Source organism: Anguilla rostrata, chromosome 3 (assembly GCF_018555375.3).
Source record: "Anguilla rostrata isolate EN2019 chromosome 3, ASM1855537v3, whole genome shotgun sequence".
Taxonomy (NCBI): domain Eukaryota; kingdom Metazoa; phylum Chordata; class Actinopteri; order Anguilliformes; family Anguillidae; genus Anguilla; species Anguilla rostrata.
This window is the reverse complement of record NC_057935.1, coordinates 60460185-60486506: the sequence shown is the minus strand read 5'-3', so window position 1 is coordinate 60486506 and position 26322 is coordinate 60460185. Positions and strand designations below refer to the sequence as shown.

At 39.8% G+C, this 26322-nt stretch overlaps 1 protein-coding gene across 2 annotated transcripts; it reads left to right on the top strand.

Annotated features, from left to right (window-relative positions):
* The first annotated feature begins 8030 nt into the window (after positions 1-8030).
* Positions 8031-24411, top strand: LOC135251489 (alpha-2,8-sialyltransferase 8F-like). 2 transcript variants are annotated; one of them, XM_064328998.1, is made up of 7 exons: positions 8034-8321; positions 14955-15029; positions 15644-15730; positions 16721-16865; positions 17502-17617; positions 19649-19735; positions 22204-24411. In XM_064328998.1, exons 1-7 carry the CDS (start codon positions 8224-8226, stop codon positions 22664-22666), a joined length of 1071 nt encoding a protein of 356 aa, XP_064185068.1. In that variant the 5' UTR covers positions 8034-8223; the 3' UTR covers positions 22667-24411. The 2 variants fall into 2 exon arrangements, with proteins under 2 accessions (XP_064185069.1, XP_064185068.1); XM_064328999.1 differs by lacking the exon at positions 14955-15029 and having other exon boundaries at positions 8031-8321.
* The last annotated feature ends 1911 nt before the right edge of the window (positions 24412-26322 follow it).

The window sequence follows — 26322 nt, the reverse complement described above, 5'->3', positions numbered from 1 at the left end:
TGTCCCAGCACGAATGCTTAGCATTTTATAAAACGAATACTAAAGCAAGAAAAGAACAGAAGAGCACACGTTATAATTCCAAGACGTTGGCAGGCTATAACCAAAACTAGGCTACTGCGCTGCATAACATACACGTTTGATTTGAAGTTATTATGAAAATAAATCGGGTTGCGCCGGCATATTTTCAAACATGGCGGGTAATGGCGGGAAATAAATACAACACAAGTGCTGCGAGTACTCGACCAATCAGAAATGTTCAGCGCTGCAAGCTCCACCCAAAAGGTTCCTGTACTTTCGGAAAGTACTACCCCCCGAGCAGGAACGTTTTGGGGGGTAAAACAAAGCCCCCAGAACTAAATTTAGACCCTAGTTCCTGCGGTGGAAACGCACTGAGTTCCTCAAAAGGTTCCTAGTTCCGGGGTATAGTTCCTGCGGTGGAAACGCGGCTTAATTGACTCAAAACGTTTGATACAGTTATGTGAGGTATGCGGTAGTTCTGCGTAATTAACATTGGTGATACAGTACAAGCAAACTGGAAATCACCTTCCGCACTTTTTGTCCGGGTAAAATGACAGGTTAATTCTAGTAATCTTCCCTTTAGCTTTTTCAGACTGCCGTAATTTTACTCAATTTTACTGCCATTTTTCAATTCCACGAAAAGACCAGGAAGACTATGGACTAATTTATGGTGCATGGTTCGCATCTGGAGGGCACACTTCGCTGCTCGGCTAGCAGTAACTTCGAAGGAAAGCAAACGGTGGCTGTACCACTACTAATTTACATTTTCACGCAAGTCCGAGTTTTCGTTCTATTCTTGTCATTTTGCCATTAGCCTATATGGAATTGACGACGAGAAAGTAATCAAACAGCAAATTGTTTACAATGTGTGCATGTTTTCTGCTGTTGTTGCCAGTTATACATAAATGTGAATGCATTCTGTCGCTTCGGATGTCAAGACATGAAAGCGAATGTTTGCATAAAAACATAATGAATGTGTTTGAGAGGATATATGAAAATCAATAAATACAAAAGTAACCATATATAGTCATTGTTGGTAACCCCTTGTATACAAGTGGAATAAACCCCTCCGGGCTGTCCCGGTTATTAGAAAATAATGTAGGCTACTTCGGTGGTAGTATGGGGTTACAGAAGAAATCATATGACAGATGGACCGACGACAACGTCGCTTTTTCATACGTCAGTGGGCTAATTTGCCTAATCTTCGCGGTACTTTAGACCCCGGTGGAAACGCAGACAACCATTGGCTGAAGGAACCTTTTAGTTCCTGGTAAAGTAGTTCCTGGGACTGAAGGTTCCGGGTAAATTTGGTGGAAACCCGGCTTACCTGCTCCACCTGTTTCATTGTTTGGTGTTTGTGAGGTTTTTTTTTTAATTACATGTCATTCCAAGCTGCTAGTCACTCTGTGTCTAATTTTTGCATGCTCTCCATTCCTGTTGCCTGGCCTGTTTTTTTTGTTATGCTGGATTTTATGTTTTAAGCAAAGGTTTTCTTTTTTCATTTAGTGCTGCCTGTTAATCCCTACTTCTGGGTCCTGTTCTTTTTCTTTTTTTAGCTGTCACAGTGATTCCTTGGCTATAGGGCCCAACCAACAGAAAATACTTGATGTAGCCTAAATAATGCCATTCAAAGAAGTGTTCAAATCAAGAATCACAGAGTACAAGTGCATGTAGTGTAAGATATAGATATAGAAAATGACAAATTATGTTTGGACCCATATATTCATGTTGAGTTCATCTATTCATGTAAGCAAGAGAAGATGACAGAATGGAAGTGAAAAGTCTGAGTACATTTAAAACAAGTTTAAAATATGAATTTTATGACACTGAAATTCATAGACTGACATAAGTGCCATAGGTTATTTAAAAATAATGAACTGCGGTAGAGGTCAGAACTCTCAGGGGTGTATAGGTATGGGGCATGCTGCCCAGCCAAGGCATAACTGCCATCCCAATATGTATTTTTATATATGCTAGTGATAGAGGATGAGTCAGAGGGCATGTACGTGTGTGGCATAAATTTAACAGTTTCAAAATTTTGGAAGCGGATGATATTAGTACATTGGAATTTCTCGCCAGTGCACTGCGAATTTATCCTCATTCAGGTACCTATTGGCTTGCTATAGACAAGAAAATGAAATAAAGTGTGATGTGCCTGTGTGTGTGTGTGTGTGTGTGTGGGGCAGGGGGGGCTGGTATTTGAACAGTTCAACATAAAGGAAATGTTCCATTGTTTAGCTTTTCCCCCCACAATTTAAAAGAGGGCTGTGAAAGGGCATCTTTGGCCTCAGACACAAGAATACTGTCATGGTCCTGTTTTCCTGTCTGTGTTTCCCTTGTTGGGCCGCCAGATGGCGGCACTTCTGTTTTGTGTCCTGCTCCCCCCCTGTTAATTGTATGATTGTTTTCAATTGTCTCGTTATCCCATCATTGTTCCCACCTGTGTCTTATCCCCTCCTTCTGGTTTGATTGTTTTTTGAGTTCACCTGTGTCTTGTTACCCCTTGTCTATTTAAGTTCTTTGTCCCCTTGACTCGGGTGCTGGTTCCTTGTGTTTGTTTCCGATGTCTGTTTGCAAACCGTATGTACCTGTCTGTGTTTGTTCCCGACTAGCGTTTGTTGAGACCCATTGTACCTGCCTGCGTTTTTTACCTGTTTGTGTTTTGTTCCTGACTTGTGCTTGTTCCTGACCCGTATGTATCTTCTGGTGTTTCTTTTGTGTTTGCCTGTGTGTTCCACCTGCCTGTAGCCTGCCTGCCTGCCTGTGTTCTGTTCTGTGTTTTATTCTTAAGAATGTTTTGAGTTTGTTGTTTTGCCCTTTGTGGCCTTGCCTGTTCCCTGTTTGTGTTTGCCTTTTTTTGTGTTAGTAAAATCTTTGTTAATTTTCCCTTTTGAGTTTTGTGTTTTTTTTTCCCCCACTCTGCGCCTGGGTCCCAGCACCCGTATCGTGACAAATACAATGTACAGTATCATTGTATGTTAAATATTTATCTTTTGCCAAAACAGTTTTTGTCATGTCAAGTCAATAAAGCTCACCAGAAGGCAATAGCATGAAAGACTGGAGCACAAAGGGACAGATAAAATGTAGTATTACATTACAGTCCTAAGAAAACAAGAAACCGCTTTCTGATGTGGTAAAGTCACAGCCTGTGTGTGTACTCATAGAGAGGGAGAAGAAAGGAGGGGTGACAGATTAAATTGGCAATGTTATATTAACCCTTTCTTCTGAAGCATTTATAAATACAATTTTCATGTATGGTTCTGTCTTTTTGTCTCTTTCCTTTTTGGGCCGCCAGTTGGCGGCACTTCTCAGTTTTTGTATTTCTGTTCATTCCCTCATTGGTTTCCCCTGTGTTAATTGTATTATTGTTTTCCATTATTGTCTCGTTATTTAATCATTGTTCCCACCTGTCATTGTTTAATCATTGTCCCCACCTGCTTCTCCTTATTCCTTCCCTCTCGTTTCATTATGTATCGTTCACCTGCGTCTTAATTTCTTTGTCCGCTTGACTCAGGTGCTGGTTCCTTGTGTGTGTTTCTGACTGATTTTCATGTGTGTTTCTGCCTGCCTGTGTTTTGGACCTGCTTGTGTTTCTGCCTGCTTGTTTTCGGTCCTGTCTGTATTCTGCCTGCCTGTTTGTTCACTGTTTCTGTCCTTGTCATTTGTTTTCTTGTCAAGTTTTTTTCTAGTGTTTAAGTTTTTGGTTTTGCCTGCCGTGGCTTCTTTTTGGTTCCCCGTTTTGTTTATTGTTAATAGTAAAGTCTTTGTTTAAACTTTCCTTTTGAGTTCCTGTGTTTTTTCCACTCCACGTCTGGGTCCTACCCTCCTGTACGTGGCATCACCTGGGAATACTGCTATTAAATAAAGCCTTACCACACCTGGGAATACTGCTATTAAATACAGCCTTACCACTTTGTGGCAATGCACAGCAGAGAGCGTATGGCATTATTTGAAGGGCACATGTGTGCTATCAAGACTGTATCAAAATTCTGGAAATGTGGAGAATTATTCATGGTATACACAAAATGTACATAAAAATGCAATTGTACTGTTTATTTCACAGAATTCACAAGTTAGTCAAAATTATATAAAATTAACCCCCAAACTCTTTCCTATCTCTGCAAAAAAAATAAAAAAAAATTATGTAGATAACTACAATTATGTAGATAACTAAAAGCAGTGAAAATTTGCACACATTTTTCCAAGATGTGCCAAAACCTCTCCAAATTACACATTTGTTTAATGCTTTGAATATATAATCTACACCACAAAAACACATTTTTTCTCTCAAAATCACATTTTTAACAGATGAGAAAGAATAATTAATACTAACATGTTTTAAGTGTCAATATCTTACAAGAATTAACATTATGTTCAATGCTGAAATATGTGTGTTTGCTGGCAGGAATTTTAAGGAATATTAGTTTGCGCTTTGCTGTTGCAAACGTTACTGCTGCGGACGTCACCCACCTATTTCCAGAGAAATAGTTCATTAGAAGCTCTGCATGAGAGAGACGGTCTGTACGTATGGCAGCGGCACTGACCAATTGTAGCTTGCATCTGCAAGTGTGTTGTCCACATTCCGAACATTCCGAGCCATCCAAGATGAGGCAGGAAGAGAAAATAAGTTACTAACTAACCTGCTTTACTTTATTGTCCCACAAGGAGAAAATTGGTTTGCAGCCAGGTAAAAGCAATCATCAAAAACATTCAGAAAACATACAAAGGCAACAATACAAGATCAAGTTAGATTAGGCTGTCCACGAATACCACAATGCACTAAATGGCAGGGAGAACAGTGCCAGACAAAATCTGTAATCTCCATAAAAATTACAGTATTTGGAGGAGTTCCGCTAGCCAACGGCTGTTGGAACAAAGGCTGTCTCAATTCTCTTTCCAACAGGTACTGTAAAAGGATGGCTTGGTGGTAGTACTGTAGCTCAATCTCCTCCAAAAGAGGATGGACAGGACAGTCCAGAATGGCATTGGCCTTCTTCAGGGCATGTTTATAGTAAATGTCAGCAAGCTGGGTCTGACTCACCTCAATTTTGCTTTGCACTCTGTTAGGTCAATTATTATCTGACAAGTTAAAACTGTTCAATGCAGAAAGTCAAAACTGATTGAACAAAGCATCTATAAAAAGAAGTATCATAATGGAGCTAGCATTAAAAGAATTCATTCATTTTCCTGAGAAAGAATAGACATTGTTGCACTTCTTTGAATGTGTCATTTATTTAAACACAATGTCACAAAGTCACAAAGGTCAGGCCCGTAATCCTGGTCTTTCAGTTGAAGGAGGCTAACAATCGTTTGTGTACATAATATAAAGCAGGAAAGACAAACAGCAACCTTGTGGGGAACCAGTAGCTTACTTAGGTCATGGGAAGAACACAGACCTTTCAGGCCACAGACCTTTGGTGTGAGCTATGTCTTATACAATATTAATTCTCTTTTTGAAAACGGCAAAGAATGGCTTAGCTTGCTAGGCATGTCTCCACTCTGTTTGCTAGAATTAGTGCACAACTTTATATCAAAGTTCAGCAGTGACAGAGGCATATATCTAGCACCTCCACCACCCCAGGTTTGACCTGTTGTTTGGATCTGCTTTTAGGTACTAAGTGGGGTTTTGCTGTTTCTCCCGTTCAATAGGATAGATGTACTGTGCATGTTGATGCGTGCACAGAAATACTTAAAGCAGATCCATTCAGCGCCAAAGCAAAACAATTACATTGAATATTCATTAGTATATTTAATCTAAATATGTGAGTTGTCCCGGCAGGAATTTCTTTTCTTTAGGAGGAGTGCAATAAGGGCCAATAAAGCGCCAATTTTAATAGTGTTAATAGAGTGTTTGAGTAAGTAACGGACTAATGAAATCCCCATGGTCATCGAATGTACATATTCAACCACAATGTCCAACCCTATTTACTGAAGTCTTTCCCATAGATTTAAATGCAAACATCACTTTAGTCACTGCTCCTATTGAAACGAGTTGAGCAGTATTTGTGACTGAAGCTCCTGCCAACCGTGCCTCTTTCAAAGTCTCTTAGATCTTTTCCTCTTGCCATCTTAACAAAAAATTGAGGTCATCTGGGCCTGCTCAGCTTTTTTTATACATGCCACAGAGCATGATAGGATGTTAACTGCTTAATTGTACAATGGAAATACACCTGTATGGAGGCATCTGCATTCATTATGTTTCTGCACTTATTTATTCAGGTTTTTCCTTTTATTTGTCACTGTATATAGCGCATGCATCATTATCTTGATGTTGTAACTCATCATCATGCCTCCTAGTTTGACTTAACCATAACTTTCTGAGCTAGCCTATCCTTACTATGAGTACTGGACTTAATCTGTTAATTGCTATGGATAACTGTTAATTAATGAATGCTGTACCTTATCGGACTGTGTTTTGTTATTGTTCCAACGACCTTTGGTATGCACTTATTGTACGTCGCTTTGGATTAAAGTGTAACAGACTTTTTGTTGGAGCTCTGACACTGAGATAAGCAAGTTGTAGCAAGATAGGTAATGATAACGGAAGTACAGAGAGTACACGGTGGTTCATGGTGCACAGTCGTGCCGTTTATTATTCTCAAGTAATCAATGCAAGTTATGCACCGTCGGATAACTTGAACAGGAATAAGAGAGCGACAAAATGGCGAAATACCCCATTATATGTAGTGTGGCGCGTCATCAAAACTCCGCCCCACCCACAAGTTTCACCATAGATATACTGTAGTTCCTAATACAGTTCATTACAAAAGCATCTGCCAAATAAATATACTGTAATGTCAATATTTCACAATAGACAATGTGTTGGGTTGTATGAGTTGGGTGACTGGGAAAGGAGGTCAAGGTAGACATCAGAACCATGCAGGGCTTAGTCTGGACAGTGCTTGGCTGCAGGCTGGTGGAAATGTTAACAAGCATTCACCAAAACAAACATCACAACTAGTTAAATCGATAATTTGCATAGGCCAACACAACACATCAGTCCAAAAAGCACTATAATAACACTAGTCTGGGCCAAGTTACTCTAAACAATTTGGGTAGCATTGGGTAGCATTGCTTTGGAATACAGTTCCAAATTTAATTTGTGTGAGCTAAGATAGCCAATATTGTTTAATGGAACTTGGCGCAATTTTGATATCAATACTTTTAATGACAGGCGTAGATTTGAATTAATGACTTACAGGCCGTGCTTTGTATGTGTGAGTAACTCGCCATGTTTGTACGTTGAAAATGTATTTTTCATCAGATGTTGTCAGTCTTCTTCCTGTTCTTCTCCTGTTAACATTACTGCCCATCGGATGGACCCTTCTGAGTGTGTACTGAACACTACACCAGGAAATATTAAGCTTCTTTGCAATTTCTCACTGGAAATAACCCTGCCATAATATGTTAACTTGGCTCTGCACATCAAAGCCTATCTCTTTTCTTTTGCCGTATTTCTTGCAGCTTTAGTACCTATTTTACTTAGACTACAGGGCAATCGTATTAGGCTGTGTTTAAAAAATGTGTTTAAACTTAAGTTAGATCAATTTCAGACAATATAACTACCCCTCGACCTCTCTACCACCCCACCTCCCAAATGATTGGATAGACCTCCACTAATTTGTTTAATTGCAATTAAAGTCAAATGAGGCTATGATGAGTCAAAGATTATTTTTAAGTAAAAATCATCTTTTTGTGTTATTGTAAGTAAAAAATAGAAACAAATGTTTGTACTTTGGTTTGTTATTCAAAAAATGAGCCTACATTAACTGAATTCTTCTCTACCTAAAGTTTTTTTAATTTTTTATTTTTTTATCACAGGTGCCCTTATACTTTTGGCCTGTATTGTAAAACAGCCACATTCGAAATGGAAAGATAAGAGCAGATTACCCATGTCCTTCCTGAAAGAAATAGCCTGTTACGACACATTACCTGAAAAACATGTTTAATGAGGGAAGTGCTCCGTCATGACATCGCCAGCCCACCCCCTCACATTCAGTGTCCTTGTGGTCGATTTACGTGGGTAATTCCCTTATCAGACAAAGGACTATTCTATACTGTAGCAACGCAAACGCATCTCCGCCTCTTGACTTCACTCCGGCTTCTATGGATAGGATGTACATTCATAGTGTAATAATTGACCCGTACCAATAGATTTATTATTGCTACTTAAAAAAGAAATTCTGCGCTTGTACTTTTCTGTCAATGGCAGCGTATCTTCTAAAATGGAGCTTTCTTCTTATGATGATTACGATGATGGTCCACACGTTTGTAGTCTTGCGTGGGACAATTTGGATTGTTAGGTAAGTTATGAATAATTACAGTAATTTAACAGCGGATGCAGACATGCAGGCTTCACTGCATGAAGGTTGTTCTAATGTATAAAATAAATGCGTAAATAACCTAATAGCAAGAAAAAAGAAATTACACAGCCTACAAGTAGTGTAAATATGTTTTAATATCCTTATCATGTGTAGGTCCCTAGTTGTGTGTCGTGCGTGTTTGTCACTCCTAGACGGAAAGTCTATTCTCAAAGAAAAATGAAGTAGAGGTATGGACCGTTTGAACAAGAAGTTACGCATAGGCATTCTGTTAAGCACAGAGCAGGCACAAAACGTGAAGAGCGAAGTAAGCAAACTGTAAATTCTAATCAAGCGAGATATTCTTATCATGGTTAATTTTATGTTCATTAAGCATAATTTCTCCTTAATACCGGGCAGGCTAGTATTCTGCTAATGGCGGCTTTGTCAAACCGGAGAGTTTAAGTTTTTCATGAGTAGGCTACGTATTCTGAAAAAAAGGGTGAGAATATGATTCAAAGAAAAATATTTTATGAGGCTTAATGAAAAGTAGCCAAACATAAATGATAACAACCTCTAAGTGTAGTTAACATTACAGATGCGAAAAAATCTTTCCAGATGCTGCGTGGAAGGCAAAACGATAGCCTGTCCGTTACAACCAACTCCGTTGATACTGATAAACTAGAGATCAATTAGACAAGCGACTGAAAAGAAGTGTCTATCAAACTCTTTCTGAGGAACACGTTAATAATTGTAAATGAGAAAACAGACTATTTATAATGCATAACGTCATGAGTCGACTCCGATAGGAACAAGAGGGAGTAAGCATATAGACAAACGTCAACTCTTAGGTAATGCCATGATGCATTACATTACATTACAGGCATTGGCAGACGCTCTTATCCAGAGCGACGTACAACAAAGTGTATAACCATAACCAGGAACAAGTATGACGAAACCCCTAGAGAGAAGTACCGGTCCAAGTGCAGGGAACAACCGCATAGTTCAACTTAGACCCTGATGGTTAAACTGATTAACACTAACAACGAGAACGGCAACAACGCAATCTATGGAAAAAATACAAGTAGTCGTTAAGACAGTTAATGCACCTAAGTCACCTACGAAACAGCTGCCTAGTTACAACCCTAAGTTTAGTAATTTACAGGGGGGAAGGGAGGGATGGGGAGAGGTGCAGCCTGAAGAGGTGAGTCTTCAGTCGTCGTTTGAAATGGGTCAGTGTCTCAGCTGTTCTGACCTCCACAGGGAGGTCATTCCACCATCGTGGGGCCAGAACAGACAAGAGACGTGTTCTGGAAGTGCAGGTGCGAAGAGGGGGAGGTGCTAGGCGTCCTGAGGTAGCAGAACGGAGGGATCTGGCTGCTGATGCTTATAACGGTTCCTAACAAAAACAAGGGACTTCTTTATTTTGCGATCACTTCTCGGCATTGAGGATTAAGAACGTACAAACAATAGCTGACTGCACCCAACCAGCCTTAAAGGGTTGCTGCAGTATCATTATCTTACCCCCTTGTGTCATTGTTTTGTATCATTGACTAGAATTTGCCTTCTGCGTTGGAATTAACCCGTTAGAATTTAGCGGAGTATAAGAATTGTGTGCCTGCCCAGATATATTATGAAATTCACCCCGGGGCAATCAGTTTAAAAATATATACATACTAGCACTGCAGAGTAAATGATGAAAACGGTCAATTAGTTGCTTGCAATCTGACAGATGCCCTGTCTTTATCAAATGACAGGCTTTCCTTAGTCAGTTCGTACTGTAACATCAAAGAAAACAATTTTGGGAGGACAGGAAAAAAAAAAATCCAGATTTGATAACCCCCATCACAATACATTTCTACTAAATGCATCAGCTATTTATACTATTTGGAGTTTGCTTATGGTTGGCTGACATGTAAGCATAAAAAACTTGTTTTTTTATTTTTAAATACAAGTCATCAGGAAGTTGAAGTTGTACAGTGTTGGCTTGGCTACTCAAAAATGCATACGATCAATGAAAATCTTGTGTTTTAACCTCAACCTTTCACCATTTTCAGTACTATATCCTAACACAGTCGTGGTGTGAACAATTGTGTTTGAATGTGTGAAAGGTTTGTTTGGGACTCCTACATTACAGTTATTCTAATGCCTGGGGCACACTACAGGATTTTTGGCCCTGATTCATCCCTCCTGACAATCGTTGGGGTGTTCCCGATTTGAAGCTGGTGCAATATTTATTGCTTTCAAAGAAATTATGGAATACAAAACACAAGAAGCTTTTAGAAACAAATTTCCCACTCAACCCCATCCCCTATAAATCCCACCAACCACATGGCACCCATTACCTGTAAATACAGTATCTGCGAAAACAAAAAATTATATATACTGTTAATGTAACAGTTCATCAGTAATCATCTGTGCTGCCTCACGTGGTTCCTGTTCCTCCCCTTACACCAAGGATCTGGGCTGCGTTTCCGAGTTTCGATGTACCTTAACGTTTTACGAAGGCTCATAAGGTATACCTTTCAAAGGGAAACCGCTTTTTTATGAGTGTTTCCCAGACTATACCTTAACAGTAGCCTTAAGGGACACCTCAAAGGTACATCGTAAATTGGAGCTCCCCTTCACTGTGGTGCTGAAAAGTTTATCAATCTATGCCAAGCGAATCGATTGTCTTACTTGTAAAGGCTTGTGAATGACGTTTTAATATAACACGTGTTGTCATAATCATTTTACATCAATCTAATATTGCAGAAGAGGAAGCTATGCCTACTAGATATCATCTGCTAATCTCTTTAAGAGTCAGTTAAGACGAGACCTTGTGATAGTTTCAATAAATACGTACATATAGGCTACAAAGGATAAAATAAAAAGCATCAATCGGGACATATAAGCCATAGTCTGGGACTTTGTGGAAGCCCAGGGAAAAGGATATAGGCTACATATGGGTGAATTATTTTGTTCTTATTGAAACAAAGGTCTAATGTTAATTTGTTTTTGTCACACAATATATAAGCAACTGTAGCAGCATATCCACTGATTCCCGCAAACTTTTCTCTGCAATGCAAAAATGATCGTAGATGAAAGGCAAAAGCGCATCTGTGGAAATTGATCATGATGAATTCTATACCGGGTGCCTTATGAATAGGTCTACCTGTTAAAGTGATTTGTTCATCCACCTTAATTTACTGTTGGATAATCTTCAGTTTAACCAAGAATATCATTATTGGGTTGTTTACCGAAAATCGTAAAACAACATGATAAGGAAAATGTTCCATAATGTTGATATTTACCCAGTGCTATTTTGTTTTATATAGGAGGTGTGAGCTAAAGGAAGGGGATGTAGATCATTTGGCTATATTTGTTTATTATGAGCCACCGTACCTGTATGTGTGTTTATGGCTAGGCCAGTCAACGTGCTCTAGTTCGGTCATGCAAGTAGACTCACTCAACGTTGGCTTCGCACACACAGGTTTTATATTCTTAATAAACCGGCGGTTTGTTCCAAGTCAGTGTGATCATTGACTCGCACACAAATGAACTAATTTCTACAGGGTATGCAGTCAGAAAAGCCATATCCTCAGTTAGCGCCACTAAGTATAAATTTAAAAAACTTTTTTTTTTCTTTTCACAAATTGGATTAGTATCGTGGATAGGCCCTATACTTAATTACCATCATGATGGGGATAGACAGGTAAAACGACAACATTCTCATGGCGTGCTATGCACAGAAACGTTGATACTTTTCGTAAAGTTAATATTAAACTGTCATTTTCGCATGCCGATGTGCTACTAGATGCGCACTGTAGTACAACTGTCGATTTGAAAAGCAAAATGTTGGCATAATAAGGCAAAACTGTGACAGGGTTAGCGGAGCGCAGCGCTAAGGGACAGCTTACGAGTGCCTCAGACCACCCTTTTAAAGGTATACCTTTCATAAGGTATACCTTAGCTAAAGAGACGCTGGGAAACAGCTCGAGACCTAAAGGAAGACCTTAAGGTATACCTTACGACGCACGTAGCACTAAGGAAACTCTGGGAAACGCAGCCCTGGGCTGTTGATAGTTCCATTCCAATTATATTTATGTAGGTGAGGGTCCACTGTTGCCAAGACAGGGAATGTAGAGGTTGCCAAAGCAATGCCCGTAACGCTTTGGCTGCCAAACTTTCTGCCAGCCAAATAGACCTTTGTTACCTGGATTCCAGGTCTGAAATTGAAATGAATAAGTTGATGATTAGGTTTCCTGGAGGAAGAGATGATATGTTCCAAATTCTGTCCCAGCAGATCTACATCGGAGGTGCTCAACTCTCTTTCGCATACAAACTCAACTACATGAGGTCTGCAACTGGGTGGTATACGTAGAAGATACAATTCCTCTAGTTTTCTTACCAACGTCAAACAACCTGTGTAGTGGGTGTATAGGTGAGGGCCGTGCCCTATGGCACACCATATACCTGCATAGCAAAGCAAAGTCAGTGAAAAATGAGAAGCTGATATCAAATTGCAGCTGCGAGTTATGGAATGTCCTTGGACTGAAACTCCTTAAACACATCTAAAATACGTATTCCTTCACTTTGTCATTGTGGGAAATAAAGAGATTTACCTGCAGTGGGCAATTTAAACTTAGAGAAGATTGGGGAATGTTTGTGCCATCTTAATGTTGATTTAGTCAGCTTATCTCCCTGTCGCCATGTTACAATTAAATGAGAGGTACAGTTGAGGCCAAAAGTTTACATACACCTAGGCTAAAGATATTTTCTCAAGCCTGTGCATTTTATGTTACCGTGCATTTCTTTTGACAAGTCAATTAGGGCATCTACTTTGTTCACATCAAAAGTAATTTTAAAACAATTGATTAGAGACAGATTTATTTCAGCTTTAATTGGTATGAGTGCAAAACCTTACAGATAGTTATGGACTTCCTTAGTACATTGGTCTTGCACTCTTCTGCATTCTCAAAGACCATAATGCACCACCGGGTCAAATTTGCACTCAACTGGTGTGCCGACTTCATAAAAACATCAAATTGGTCATCTATTGTTCTATTTTATATCCATACTGTTGCGGATGTCATAAAGTGTCATGATGAATGTTTCAATTATGCTCAAGCCTGAAACAGAATTTTTTGTCTTGCACATAACGTAATCTCTCCTGTTTGTTCAGTAGCACACATTTTGCAATAGCACAATCCATTACCATTTCTAATAGTTAACTTGTGTTCAGCAATTCTTAATTTCAGGTTTTGTTTAGTTTGCCCCATTCACTGGTTATCAACCCACATGGACATTTTAACGTGTAAACAACACTGTATTATCATATGATAAATAAATTATTTTGGTTTGCATTTCTTCCTTGTGTGAGGGTGCTTACACTGTAAATGTTTTCATGTCATTCCGGTTGGAACTATATGTGCATTTTCCACCCCTGTAGTTGTTGAATACCAGCCAGTTAGTATTACTGCTGGGTTCTTTGACCATCGAGGACACTACAGCCATCTTATGTTTTTTGCCTGTCTTAAAACAAAATCTTTTGAGCAACACCTGCAATTTGTCTAATGCTGGATCATAAAATAGTATATTCCAAAGCTTCCTAAAAATCTTCTTTTTTTTTTTTTACATCTTTGGAGACATTACTACATTCAAAGACATAAAAGGTTTGTCTTCTTTTGACCTTTGATGGCTAGGAGCTAATAGTTGTTGCCTATCTGCTTTATCTTAGACCATAGTAACAATTCTCTCGTTATAACCTCTTATTGAACTGAATTGAGGAAACAATTCTTCATTTATTTGGTTTGCATGACAATATCTGTTTTCAGAAGCACTGTCCATAAAGGATGTTGTCAAGCATTTGTTTTGGATGATGGTTCAATGCATGCGGTATAGTATTTCAGTCAGTTTATTTACATTAACTGGAGGTGTCTTCATTCTTTCCTCATTGACTGAGATGTCTAAAATGCATTTCTCAGTTATTTTCAATTGTGAATTTAAATGCAAGGTTGGTATTATTAATGTATTCTCTGAAAGCAAATAATTAATTTTCAGTGCCCATAAAACCAACCAAGATATCGTCAATATACAATTTAAATAAAATAATGTGTTTACTACAGGGATGATTGGTTAAATAAAAAATCAGCATAGTTTACTGCAAAAAGTGATCCCACGTGCAGTTGATTCCTTTTTTTTGGCTTGGTCGTGGTGTTCTCTTTGCACTTGTTTTGAGCCTGATCCCTGTGCATATTATTCCAGTGTTTCCCCCTGTGTTGCCCTGTTATTTAATTTTATTTTTGTTTGCTCAAGTAATGTGGTTTGTTTATTTATTTAACCTCTGAAGTAAAGTTGGTTTATTTTTTAAACCTATATCAGTCTCTGCGTCTGGATCCTAACCCTGAGCCTCATGTCAGGTTTCTTGTCAGTTCTTTCACTTTCCACACTTCTGTGTGCGCTTGATCTCATATAGTTGTGTGCAGGTTGCCATACATCTGATCTCCATGAGAAATATAAGCCCTTCTGCTTCACAAGGTAGATGCTATGCATACAGTACAATGGCCCAGTGTCAAACAGAAATACAAATGGTTTAACTTTCGATGCTGATTACAACAAACTGTATAACAATGTGTGTTTTTTTTATTCTTGAAGGGATGAGATGACTGATTTCCAAAAACTTCGATGCACAAAACTGAGAGAAATAATTTTTTCACTGACAGCGTCAAAGTAAGCGAACAATTTCAAGCAGCGTTGTTCAGTTGATGTAATTTGTGTGATATCAAGCTAGCATTATATCAATCTCGAATCAATGTTTGGAAAATAAGGTATGAGAACAGAAAATGGAGTTGAATGGTCTGTGCGCATGTGCGCACACACACACACAGCGTCAGCCTTCAGAAAATCCCCACCTTGAACTTTTAGCTTGTTGTTGCACCTTAAAATTTTAATGCATTGAAATGTTATATTAATCTACAAAGAGAATGACTTTTCCGGTCAGATGACCTTTTTCCAATCTTCAAGTGTCCAATTTGGTGATTACGTGCCCACTGTAGCCTCACTTTCCTGTTTTTAGAGATGCCCTTCTGCACACCATTGTTGTAAACAGCTGTTTAGCATTTTCCTTTCTGTTAGCTTGAATAGGTCTGCCCATTCTCCTCTAACATCTCTCATTAACAAGGTGTTTTTACCCACAGAACTGCAGATCACTGGATGTCATAAAATTAATTAAATTACAATTAATGATAAAATGTATTGATAGATGAAGGTATTTAATTCTTGTAATAGAAGAGGTTGTTCTCTCTCCCTCTCCCTCTCTCCCATACTCTTTTCATCTGTCCTAGAATTAACACGAAGTCTTTCACAGAGGATGTACGGGCATTAATGAGCTGTCCCCATGAATCAAATATCACTCAAAGAGAACGCCACAGGTACTTCATGTTTTCTCATCAGTCCACATGTTCAACTTGTCAGGTACCAAAGTAGAGTCATAATCATTTATCCCTTTTGTTTACCAATTGTGGTACCCTACTGCTGGTTTCAGTGTTTTGTGCTTTTGACATCTCTTCAGTACACAAGTTCTGGAAGTTCTTAATTTGATATATACAGCTCTACATGTTTTTGTAAGTCTTAATGCAGAATTACTATGTATTTGATTAATTTAACAATTAATTTAAGTTTGAAAAAATGTAACTATAAATGTGGCATGTGCAAAAGTTTACGTTAGGCACCCTTCCAGTTGATCCAGTTTCAGATGATGCATGAATTGTGGCATGGCGAGTTAACCTACCGGAAGTATCCATTTGAAAAAGAAATGTTCACTCATTCAGTTTTGGTGATCACATACATGCCCAATGTAGCCTCATCCCTCTGTACTTGTAACCGATGAGAGTGGGACCTGGTGTGGTCTTCCGCTGTTGTAGCCCATCCACTTCAAGATTTAATTTGTTACGCATTCAGAGATGCCCTTCTGAAACACCACTGTTTTAAACAGCTGTTATTTTGTTGCCTTTTTGCTAGCTTGAATGAGCCTGTCCATTCTCCCCTGACCTCTGTCATTAGCAAGGTGCCTTCATCCACAGAGCTGCTTCTCGCTGAATGCTTTTCGTTTATCGCACCATTCTCTGTAAACTCTGGAGACGGTAGCGTGTGAAAATCCCAGGGTGGTTTCTGAGATGCTGGGCCTACATAGACAATCATACCACAGTCAAAGTCACTTGGATCATTTGTCTTGCCAGACAACAACCCAACCTCTTCACCATGTCTGAATTTAAATATTGAGTTGCAGCCACATTATTTGCTGTTTGGAGGAGAAGGTTATGTGCATTAACGCATCCGTACTTAAAAGAAAACTGGCCACTGAGAATATATGTCATTCGGTAATGCATGTCATTGTTAATTATTTCTCTGCCTTGCAACAGAGTTGAATTACGTTCCTGCTGCAATGCAACAGGGAGCCTGTTTCTTACCAGACAGAACACTCGTGAGGGGCAGAGGATAAAGTATGAAACAAACAGAAAAAAAAACATACTGGTGGATAAATCGATCTTCAAAATGCTCCCCAAGGTCAGAATTCTATTCTGCACATGCGATAATGTCCCTATTATTGTGTGTTCTAATTTGTCATCTACACCGTAAAAAATGTCTGAATTTTACAGTAAAAGTCTAGAAAATAGCAAATTTACAAACTGTAAATAGCTGTAAAGTAAATATTTATATTTGTTATACAGCCTGCAACCATATGCTGTACATATTGTTATTGTTATTTATATGGTATTATCAATGCAGTTGCCAGATTTTACTGTTAAATTGGCACTTTTTTGGAGTGTACAGTCAATTGTACTACAAAAGGTTTGTCATTGACATTAAACGGCTAAGAGCACATGGTTCAAACCTCCTATGATAATTACTAGGCAGATTTTTTCCACAAATCGCTGATATTAATTTTTTTATTTTAAAAGACAGCAGAAATCATTATTGCTGTTGCATTTTTTATATAAATAGAAAATACTTCCCTAAACAGCTGAGAAATTAGGTCAACACAGAAGTTGGACATACTTTCATTACTGCTTTTTTGTGGGGAAAAATATCTCCCAGGAATATCAAAAGTAACAGCAAGAATTCACATCCGTGTTTACTATGTTTGTATTTTTGGTTGATCCACCATGGACCTTGTCAACAGTTGTTTTAATCACTTTCTAGAGCACCCCATGGAGGAATGACAGTCGATTCCAGCGCTGCGCTGTGGTGGGAAATGGCGGGATTCTGAGGAACAGCAGCTGTGGGGCGGAAATCGACAGTGCAGACATCGTCCTCAGGTTGGCAGTGGTTCTAATAGAGCGCAACATTAAAGCACACATGACAGCAAAACAATCACACTGTCTTACTTTGACCTGTCCCCTGTGCATTGACATCTCCTAGTCAATTTTCATTTTCATCCGCAATGCTGTTCTTAGGAAACTTAGCTCTTAGGAATTCATGTACAGTAATCTTTAGTAGTAGTCATGCCAAAAGAAGTCTGTGGCAAACACGCCTGCCACAGGCCACCGAAGTGGCTTTCTTTGGGGCCCTCCAGCACAGAGACACAGGGAGATGATGTTCCAACAGTCCAGATTTTATTAACGAGGGTTTGGCAAGATGTTACCGCCAAAGTGAGCAGATGTAACACAGTCATGACCGAAGCTCCCTTGTGTGGGTGGGGATGGCAGATTTAACCTGTGCGCAGTGATTACCTCACTACGCACAGGTGCAGCCACTCCTGTTCCTGGGTCCAATTAGCCTGGCCAGTTATCTAATTCTTAACCAATTATCCAATTGGCCAGGTCTAATTAGCTTGACCCAGGGCAGGTGTGGCTGCTTAAACCAGCCATCCCCACACCACAAAGTCACTCCAGTTTTGTACTTTTAAATCCTTCCTGGAGTAGCTATGCTACGGGAGTGCTTCCTCATAGTAGAAGGATAATCACAGTCCGCAATGAGAAAATATTTTAGTTCAATGTATTTACGGCAGTAAGTCATGAAAAAATTATAAAACATGTTCATAAATGGGTGTACAGTCAAGAGAGACTTGTACGTCTGTCTTGATATGTAAGTCAGTAAACACTAACTATAAAATAGTAACTAAATCACAAGGACATTGTTTGCGTTGTACCTCAAAGACACTAAAATGAAAGCATAAATGAATTGTCAATGCAAAATGATAATTCCCTGTAACTATCAGACCTGGATCAAATACTTGTTTGTTTTGGATTCAAATACTTTTATCTGCTCTATTGATCTTTACTGGTGTAATTAAGCCTGTCAATATGACCATCATATAACTTTGATGGTATTATCAAGGAAAGCACTTCCAAACTACAACATTTTGAGCCCAACATTACAGTTTCATAGTAGTTTGAGACTAGCATTTGAGGTAGGTAAACATTCAAAGTGACTTGTGCACTTCATCTATCCATGATACACTGGCTGATAAAATCAAACTATTTTTGCTATGGCTGTAACCGGGGTCACTGCTATTAAACAATCTTATCACTGTATTCTCTTGTACATTGTCTGCCAAATATGGAATCTTCCCTTAAGTAAGAAACTGAAAGATGCCCTACAAACTTGCTATTTTGGAAGCAGCTACCATATATCCTCTCCCAGAGGCAGTACAAAACAGGAAGTGGGTTGTCAGGGTTTTGCATTTTTACACACAAAATAGCAATGGGATTTCAATCCGCATCTGACTACCAAATGTAAATTCAATGTGGTTGAACCTTGTCTGGATATAATCTTTAATACAAGTCGCCTGAGGACACCAGGTGTATGTGGAGCCTCTGTTTCCTGAGCTTAGTGCAAGAGAGCTTCACCTAGGGGCTCTGCCTGGTTATCAGAATGGGAGGGTGAGCAGGACCTCAGGAGTCATCTGTGCTGCGGCCTGCCTCACAGCACTTTGAGTACAGACAGACAAAGCTCTGTCATTGCGCCACTGTTCAACAACAAACCAACAGTAATCCTTGATCCATCACATACTGCTTGCTGGGATATTGTTATATTGTTAGGACTTTTGTGTCACTTGGTGACACCTCCATCATGTTGATGGCACTTACGTCAACTATGTTATGTCAAAAATGTTAAGAACTTTAAGTCTTAACAGTACGCAATTCTCACGCATGGAGAATTGTTTTTTGACATTTCCTGTACCATTAGACATTCTTCACAGGCAACAATGTAAGAATTTGACTGAAACAGATACCTGTGCACTCTGCCATCCTGACTGTGTTTCAAAACTTAATCCTGCAATACGCAGGCCTCTGAGGTCAATCTTGCTGTATCACATAAGCATTATCAGTATTCTTGTCTTATAGGTTGAATATGGCTCCCATCAACAACAGCAGAGATGTTGGAGTGAAGACCAGCCTGGTCACAATCAACCCCAGCCAAATTCGAGTTGGGTAGGTCAACTTTTACTCAGCAAAATTTTGATAACCTTTGATACAGAAAATAAGAATTTGTGTTATTCCTACAGCAATCTTCAAATATATCCATGGCCTTGATAAGCTGAAACGTCATACAATATGATGAAATATAGCTGCAAGCAGAAACGACCTCAAAAGCAAATTGAGCATTAACAAAGACAATTAGAATTTTTTAATAGTGGTTCTTTCATTTGGGTTAAGCAGGGCAGAGCACAGATAAACACAATCCTTGAATCTAAAAGCACTGTAGACATCATCAGTGGCATCTTTAATCACTACTGTCAAAGCACATTCCACAGAACTTCCACAGAACTTCCTGGACCTGCTTACCGACTTACCGGTAACTGGTGGTAGCAACGCCCAGGGATTGGAATGGTTCCATCCGCAATAGGTGCCAGCATTCTGCCATGCTAAAGCTGCATATGAAGGGCATTCCTATGATTCATGTGTATAATCTTGGCTTACTGGTTGTGGTGAGAAATGAAGCATTCTCCTGCATCTGCTGTGGAGATTGCAGCATAAGGCATTCCAAATGAGGGAGAAAATGGGGGAAAAAATGAGTTTGTTTTTTTTAAGCTTGTTTACTGTCAATGTTGGGTTTAAAACTGAACTTCTTATCGAGCCACATTACATTACATTACATTACAGGCATTTGGCAGACGCTCTTATCCAGAGCGACGTACAACAAAGTGTATAACCATAACCAGGAACAAGTATGACGAAACCCCTAGAGAGAAATACTGGTCCAAGTGCAGGGAACAACCGCATAGTTCAACTTGGACCCTGAAGGTTAAACTGATTAACACTAACAACGAGAACGGCAACAACGCAATCTGTGGAAAAAATACAAGTAGTAGTTAAGACCGTTAATGCACCTAAGTCACCTACGAAACAGCTGCCTAGTTACAACCCTAAGCTTACAGTCATTTACAGGGGGGTAGGGAGGGATGGGGAGAGGTGCAGCCTGAAGAGGTGAGTCTTCAGTCGTCGTTTGAAATGGGTCAGTGTCTCAGCTGTTCTGACCTCCACAGGGAGGTCATTCCACCATCGTGGGGCCAGAACAGACAGGAGATGTGTTCTGGAAGTGCAGGTGCGAAGAGGGGGAGGTGCTAGGCGTCCTGAGGTAGCAGAACGGAGGGATCGGAGGGATATTCCTTAAATATTTCTATATATTCATTAAATAAAAAGTACACTGTGCAATAGCTGGTGAAAATAACCAACATCTACACTGTTGTTGGTTTGGAACTGTTAACCAAAAACTGGCGTGCTCACTTGCTAGCATGAGAAAATTTTGATTTGGAAGTCTACAATTGAAGCCTGACTATAAAAAATACAGTTTCAAAGAAGAGCGGGCAGAAAAATAACTTGTGCGGCCTTTTAATGAAACCAGATCAGACCACTGGGCCTCATACAGAAAGAGATGGTTGCTCTTAACAGCGATTTCAATTGGGCCATAACTGAAAAAAATGCTAAATGAACTATTCAAAACATGGGCATATAAGCACAAGATGTTCGCAGCAAAAACAGATACAGAACAAAAACAATAACATGAACTTTACACGTTGACACGGCAAGAGATTGTTAGTACCAATGACAAATGAGAGGCACTCAAGTCGTGTTCTCGAGTTTTGATTATATGATACAATATGTAAATATTAATGTACTTGAACGTACGCATGTGTGTGAGTGTATAAAGGTGAAATTATATTTGGGGAGTGGGGATTGATGGGGAGGGGCAGGGGAAGAGGGCTATTGGGTGGGCTGGTGGGGTCGGCGGGTGTCAGTACATTTTCTTACCCCATTTAGCATTCAACCATGAAAGCCATTCATTTTAGCTGTGCACTGAAGTAATTAGTTGTTTCAGTACAAAGTACAAAGACCAGGTTCTTCATAATTCTGAATTATGCTGACGAGAGCAACAGTTTCTCTCTTTGATTTGTTTCAACACTTTCTTGGACAACAATGGAGCTCTGTGACTTCCGGCCTATCGGTGTTGGCTAGACGGAGAAATAATTGTTTGTAGGAAACATACATTAACAGTTGGTCAATGAAAAATAATGGTTTTAATCTTTTCATAGGATATGATGACTATACTGAAAAAATGAAAATTAGCAGAGTTATCCTTTTACAGGAGGTCCCTTCAGTGCCCCTGGCCAACAGTAACAGGGAAGGGAATGGGAAGAGAAAACATATTGAGGCCTAATGCAAAAAAAAAAAATGTTTAGCTTCAATAGCTGGCTAGCCTACTCTCGAACCAGCAAAATCCATTTCTGTGGCTCCACCGAACAAATGTATGCTAAGTGCATTCTTAAAAGCGTGTTCCTGGGGATTTAGTAGAGCAGTACTGGAGCAACAGAAGACTTACGCTCCAACATCTTACTAATCAGCCCTGTGTTCCAAATACACCTGTCTCGCATCTTCTATCGTTTCCTCTTTCTCTGCAGCTATCCAGACCTGCAGAAGCGCCCCCAGCCCTTGGTAGAGCGGGTGTCTGCATACGGAGATGCACCCCTCCTTATGCCTGCCTTTGCCTACACCACCTGTACCGACATATCTTTCAAAGTTCACAAGGTGGTACAGAAGATGCGCCCCAACCAGAAGGTAGTTTTCTTCAATCCTGAATACCTGCTGGAACTCTTCCAGTACTGGAAGCACCGAGGACTTGAGGAGCTTCGTCTCACCACTGGGTTAATGCTGGCGAGCGTGGCCATGGAACTGTGTGACAGTGTACACCTCTATGGCTTTTGGCCCTTTGAGTTGGACCTTTTCCAGCACCCAGTGACTCACCACTACTATGACAATGTTGGACCAAGCCGTCGAATGCATGCTATGCCGAAGGAATTTCTGCAGCTGTTGAAGATGCACTGCCAGGGGTCGATACATTTACAGCTGACGCGGTGCCACTGACTACATGCTCCCTTTGCATCATCACTTCAAACTGTTCTAGTCATCACAGCTGAATTTCACTTATGGAACATGGTCTGAATAGGGAAGAACTGGCAGAATTGTAACAATTTTCACTTTTTACTGAATTAATTAGAAGTAGTGCCATCAAAAGCTGTGAAATTTCACTAGAAAGAATGTATACAGCAAAATCCTGCAGCAATGCTCCAACATCTATTATAAAGTCTTCCCAGAAAAGTGGAGGTTGTATTAGTCGCAACAGGTAGACCAACTCCATATTAATGCCCATAGTTTTGGATGAGATGTTGGATGTCAGGTGTACATATACTTTTGATCATGTAGTGTAGTTTTTAAATAAGAGAAAACTTAGCAACACATATACCTGGGATTTGAAGTTCAACACAATCCCTGTGTAAATATTAAATGATTTACTCATGTTTTGTTCTTGACACTGAAAATAAAGAACAGTCAAAGGGGAAAGTGCAACATATCCCATCCCCCTTTAGTGATAATGTCCATGAAATTGGCATAAATAGAATAAAGTCTTTCTAACCTAGAAGAGAGGGTAGACTGCTTCAACATCACACTGAACCCTAGGGGCTATTCTGCCCCTTGCTTCAAGGGTAAGCACTACCTGTAACACTCAAGCGGTTTGCTGTCCCTTGGTGGGTTACAGTGAAAGGCTGGAGGAGGATTGAACTCTGGCTCTAGATCGTGTTGCATTTATTTAGTTCCATAAATAAAAGCTGTGAAATGAGCGCACAGAACAGTATTCGTGCATGTGGAGCAGTGAAATGGGAAACTCCTGTGTGTGACAGGGGAATGACAGATATTAATGGAAACGAATAAACACATCACTGCAACCATTGTTGTGAGTTCAGATAAGCATGGAAACTGTAGGGTGTGGGTGCATTTTTTTCATTTCTTCAATTGTTTTGTTAGGTTCAGAAGGCCATAATAGCATTGTTTGTTTTCATCACAGATTAGTGTGATTCCTTAAATGTTTTTTTTTGTAAACATGACTCACCCTTGGATTATCTTTGCTTCCGTGCACTAAAATCAGCTGAGCCTGTAAGTGCTGGTTTAGTCTGACGGGTTGGGATGGAGGAAAAGGCTCATTCTCTTTATTTCATGTTACGCACCTCCACCGCTGGACAGTCTGTCTGTCACTGTTGTGCCTGTGCATATTAGTTTCCCCTCTGGGTTATTTTCTTTACTCGTTATTTCCATTAGTAGCTAGGATAACACCTATTCTAGTGGTGCAGTTAGCAGCATGCGATGGGGACACGTTTAAACCTTAGCCTATAGGCTTTAATCCTGTGGGGTGCTGGCAGTACAAATGAATTAAAGAATTAATTATTTATTTTGTTAATTTAGTTTTCGTCATAGGCAACTTCTGGCAGAACTGTAATTATGACAGCAAACAGCATCAGAAATGCAATTGGGCTAATGCAGTTTTTCTTTCTGCCTAATTTTAATCTTCATTATCAAGGATCACCAAATTATTCCATGATCTTCAGCTTAATCACAATCGTTTTAATATATTTTATTGGACATAAAGTTAATCTGTCCTCAATGTGAAGCTTATACAACTGATTTGAAACAGTTGAAGAATAATCCAATTTATATGATACAAATTTGAACATGGATATAAATAAATGATCTTTAATCAAACTATTATTAAGAACTGAATGATGCAATAATGACATGTCCAAATGTTGTTTAATTAAAATTAATTTGTTTTTTCATCTCGATGGCATTTTTGCTGTTTTCTTAACTTTCTGCCATGAACTCTCCTTATAAATGCTTTGGCTTCTCTCTCCGAACCCTGCGCATTACATCATACTGATCTCCAACTAGGAGATCAGTATAATAATATAATAAATAATAATATAAAAATTCATATCTTTGTCAGTGTGATAGGAAAAAATTATTTTACCTCAGAAAAATAATAAGTGATTGTTATTTCTAGTGTAATGAGTTAACATCAATATATGAGTGGAAGTATTTTATTTTTGCTGTCAAAAATGAATGGAGCCCAATGGGAAAACTTGCTTTTTGAGTGAAAACCAAATATATCAGCAGGGGGCGACATTACATCAGGTGCTGAGCTATACTCTAAGGCCCTGTTACTCAAATCATGGCCCTCAAGGTTCAAGAACTTCTGGTTTTCCACCCTCCCTTTACCTGGAAGTCAGGTGTGAATAGAGTGCTACTGATTGGCTACTGGCCAATCAGTAGCACTGCTTGCTTTGTTCATTACCAAGGGGGAAAAGAAACCAGGGCTGAATTTGGATTCGAGGTCCAGATTTGAGTATCCATGCTCTAAGGTGACCGAAAGCTGGCCCCTTGGTTTTAGCCTAAGTCTGCGCTGTCTTCGTTGTACATGTGATTTAGGCATGTGACCAAGGATACAACCTTATAGTATGTAATATGGACACAACTGAGCATGTCTGATGTGCGCCCCATAGGTTTATACTGGCGTCGCTGCCTATTATATACTCTAAGGCCTGGACTAGAACCTCGGTGCACATACTGTAACTATGTCCGTTTCCGACACAGAACTACTTCTTTGTTTTTATTGTCAGTTTTCACACCAGCTTTTGGTGCATTACCACCACCTACTGGGCTGGAGTTTGTTCCTAAGGATATGCCCTCCTTCCGCCCCAAATGCTATAACAATTAAACTCACCACCCGTGCTAACAATTGCTTTATGTACTTATGAATGCCTGTCACCTAATAACCCCTTCTATGCACTTAACAGGACCTAAATCCTACTGATCAGCCCTGTGTCTTTTCTTCTGTTTGGAGCTGGAATATCCACTTGTAAACCTGGTTCCCTGCTGGCTTACAAAGTAGTGAACCTAATGCTGGCCCCACACTAGAGGATAATTGGGTCGATTTTGGGTCCGATTCGCCCTTCCCGACAATCGCAGGGGCGTTCCCGATTCGAGGCTGGTCTGAACCGATTATCAATAATGTATAAATCACATCCCATAGCTTCTATGTTCCCCTGGCCTTCCATCATCTTTCTTCTCTCCCTCTGATATTTTTTTGCAGTGCAATAAAACACGAGTCTCTGCTTCCCATTCCTGCCAGCCATCACAATTCCCTGTTGGGTGCTTTCCTATTCAGTGTCCCATTCAACTTGAACAGTGAGACCCAATCTCTTGAAATTATTAACTCCTCCCTTCTAGTTCTACTCATAGTCATTCCCTTCCCCACCACCCTCTGTGTAGCATATAAATGCTGTCCCTTACTCTCCCCATCCCATTCCTTCTGCCATTTTCTCTTAATATTTGCTTTAATTATCCCTTTTGCATCGGCCCTTACTCAGAGGGACCTCCATGTCTGGGACTGCTCTTCCCGGGGTCAGGTGATCTGCTCCTTCACTCCCCTTAATCCCTACATGGGCCGACACCCATACAAATTTCACCTGCATCCCTCCCTGCTGCGCTTGGTATATCTTCTGTAGTATTTCATACACCACACGGGTAGTGGAAGTGAGGCCTGCTGCTGAAATCAGCGCTGAGCATCAGTCAGTGCGTATTACTGCTCTATCAGGCCTCACTTCCACTACCCGTTCTAATAGCAGCAGTATCGCTAACAGCTCAGCTGTGTAAACGGCCATGTGATCGGACACCCACCTGCTCACTGC

Bases quoted from the DNA above. Each gene is read 5' to 3' on its own strand.
- LOC135251489 (XM_064328998.1), top strand. From the start codon at position 8,224: ATGGCAGCGTATCTTCTAAAATGGAGCTTTCTTCTTATGATGATTACG. The intron at 15,731-16,720 runs GTACTTCATGTT...GCCTTGCAACAG, and splicing joins ACTCAAAGAGAACGCCACAG to AGTTGAATTACGTTCCTGCT. The intron at 17,618-19,648 runs GTTGGCAGTGGT...CTTGTCTTATAG, and splicing joins AGTGCAGACATCGTCCTCAG to GTTGAATATGGCTCCCATCA.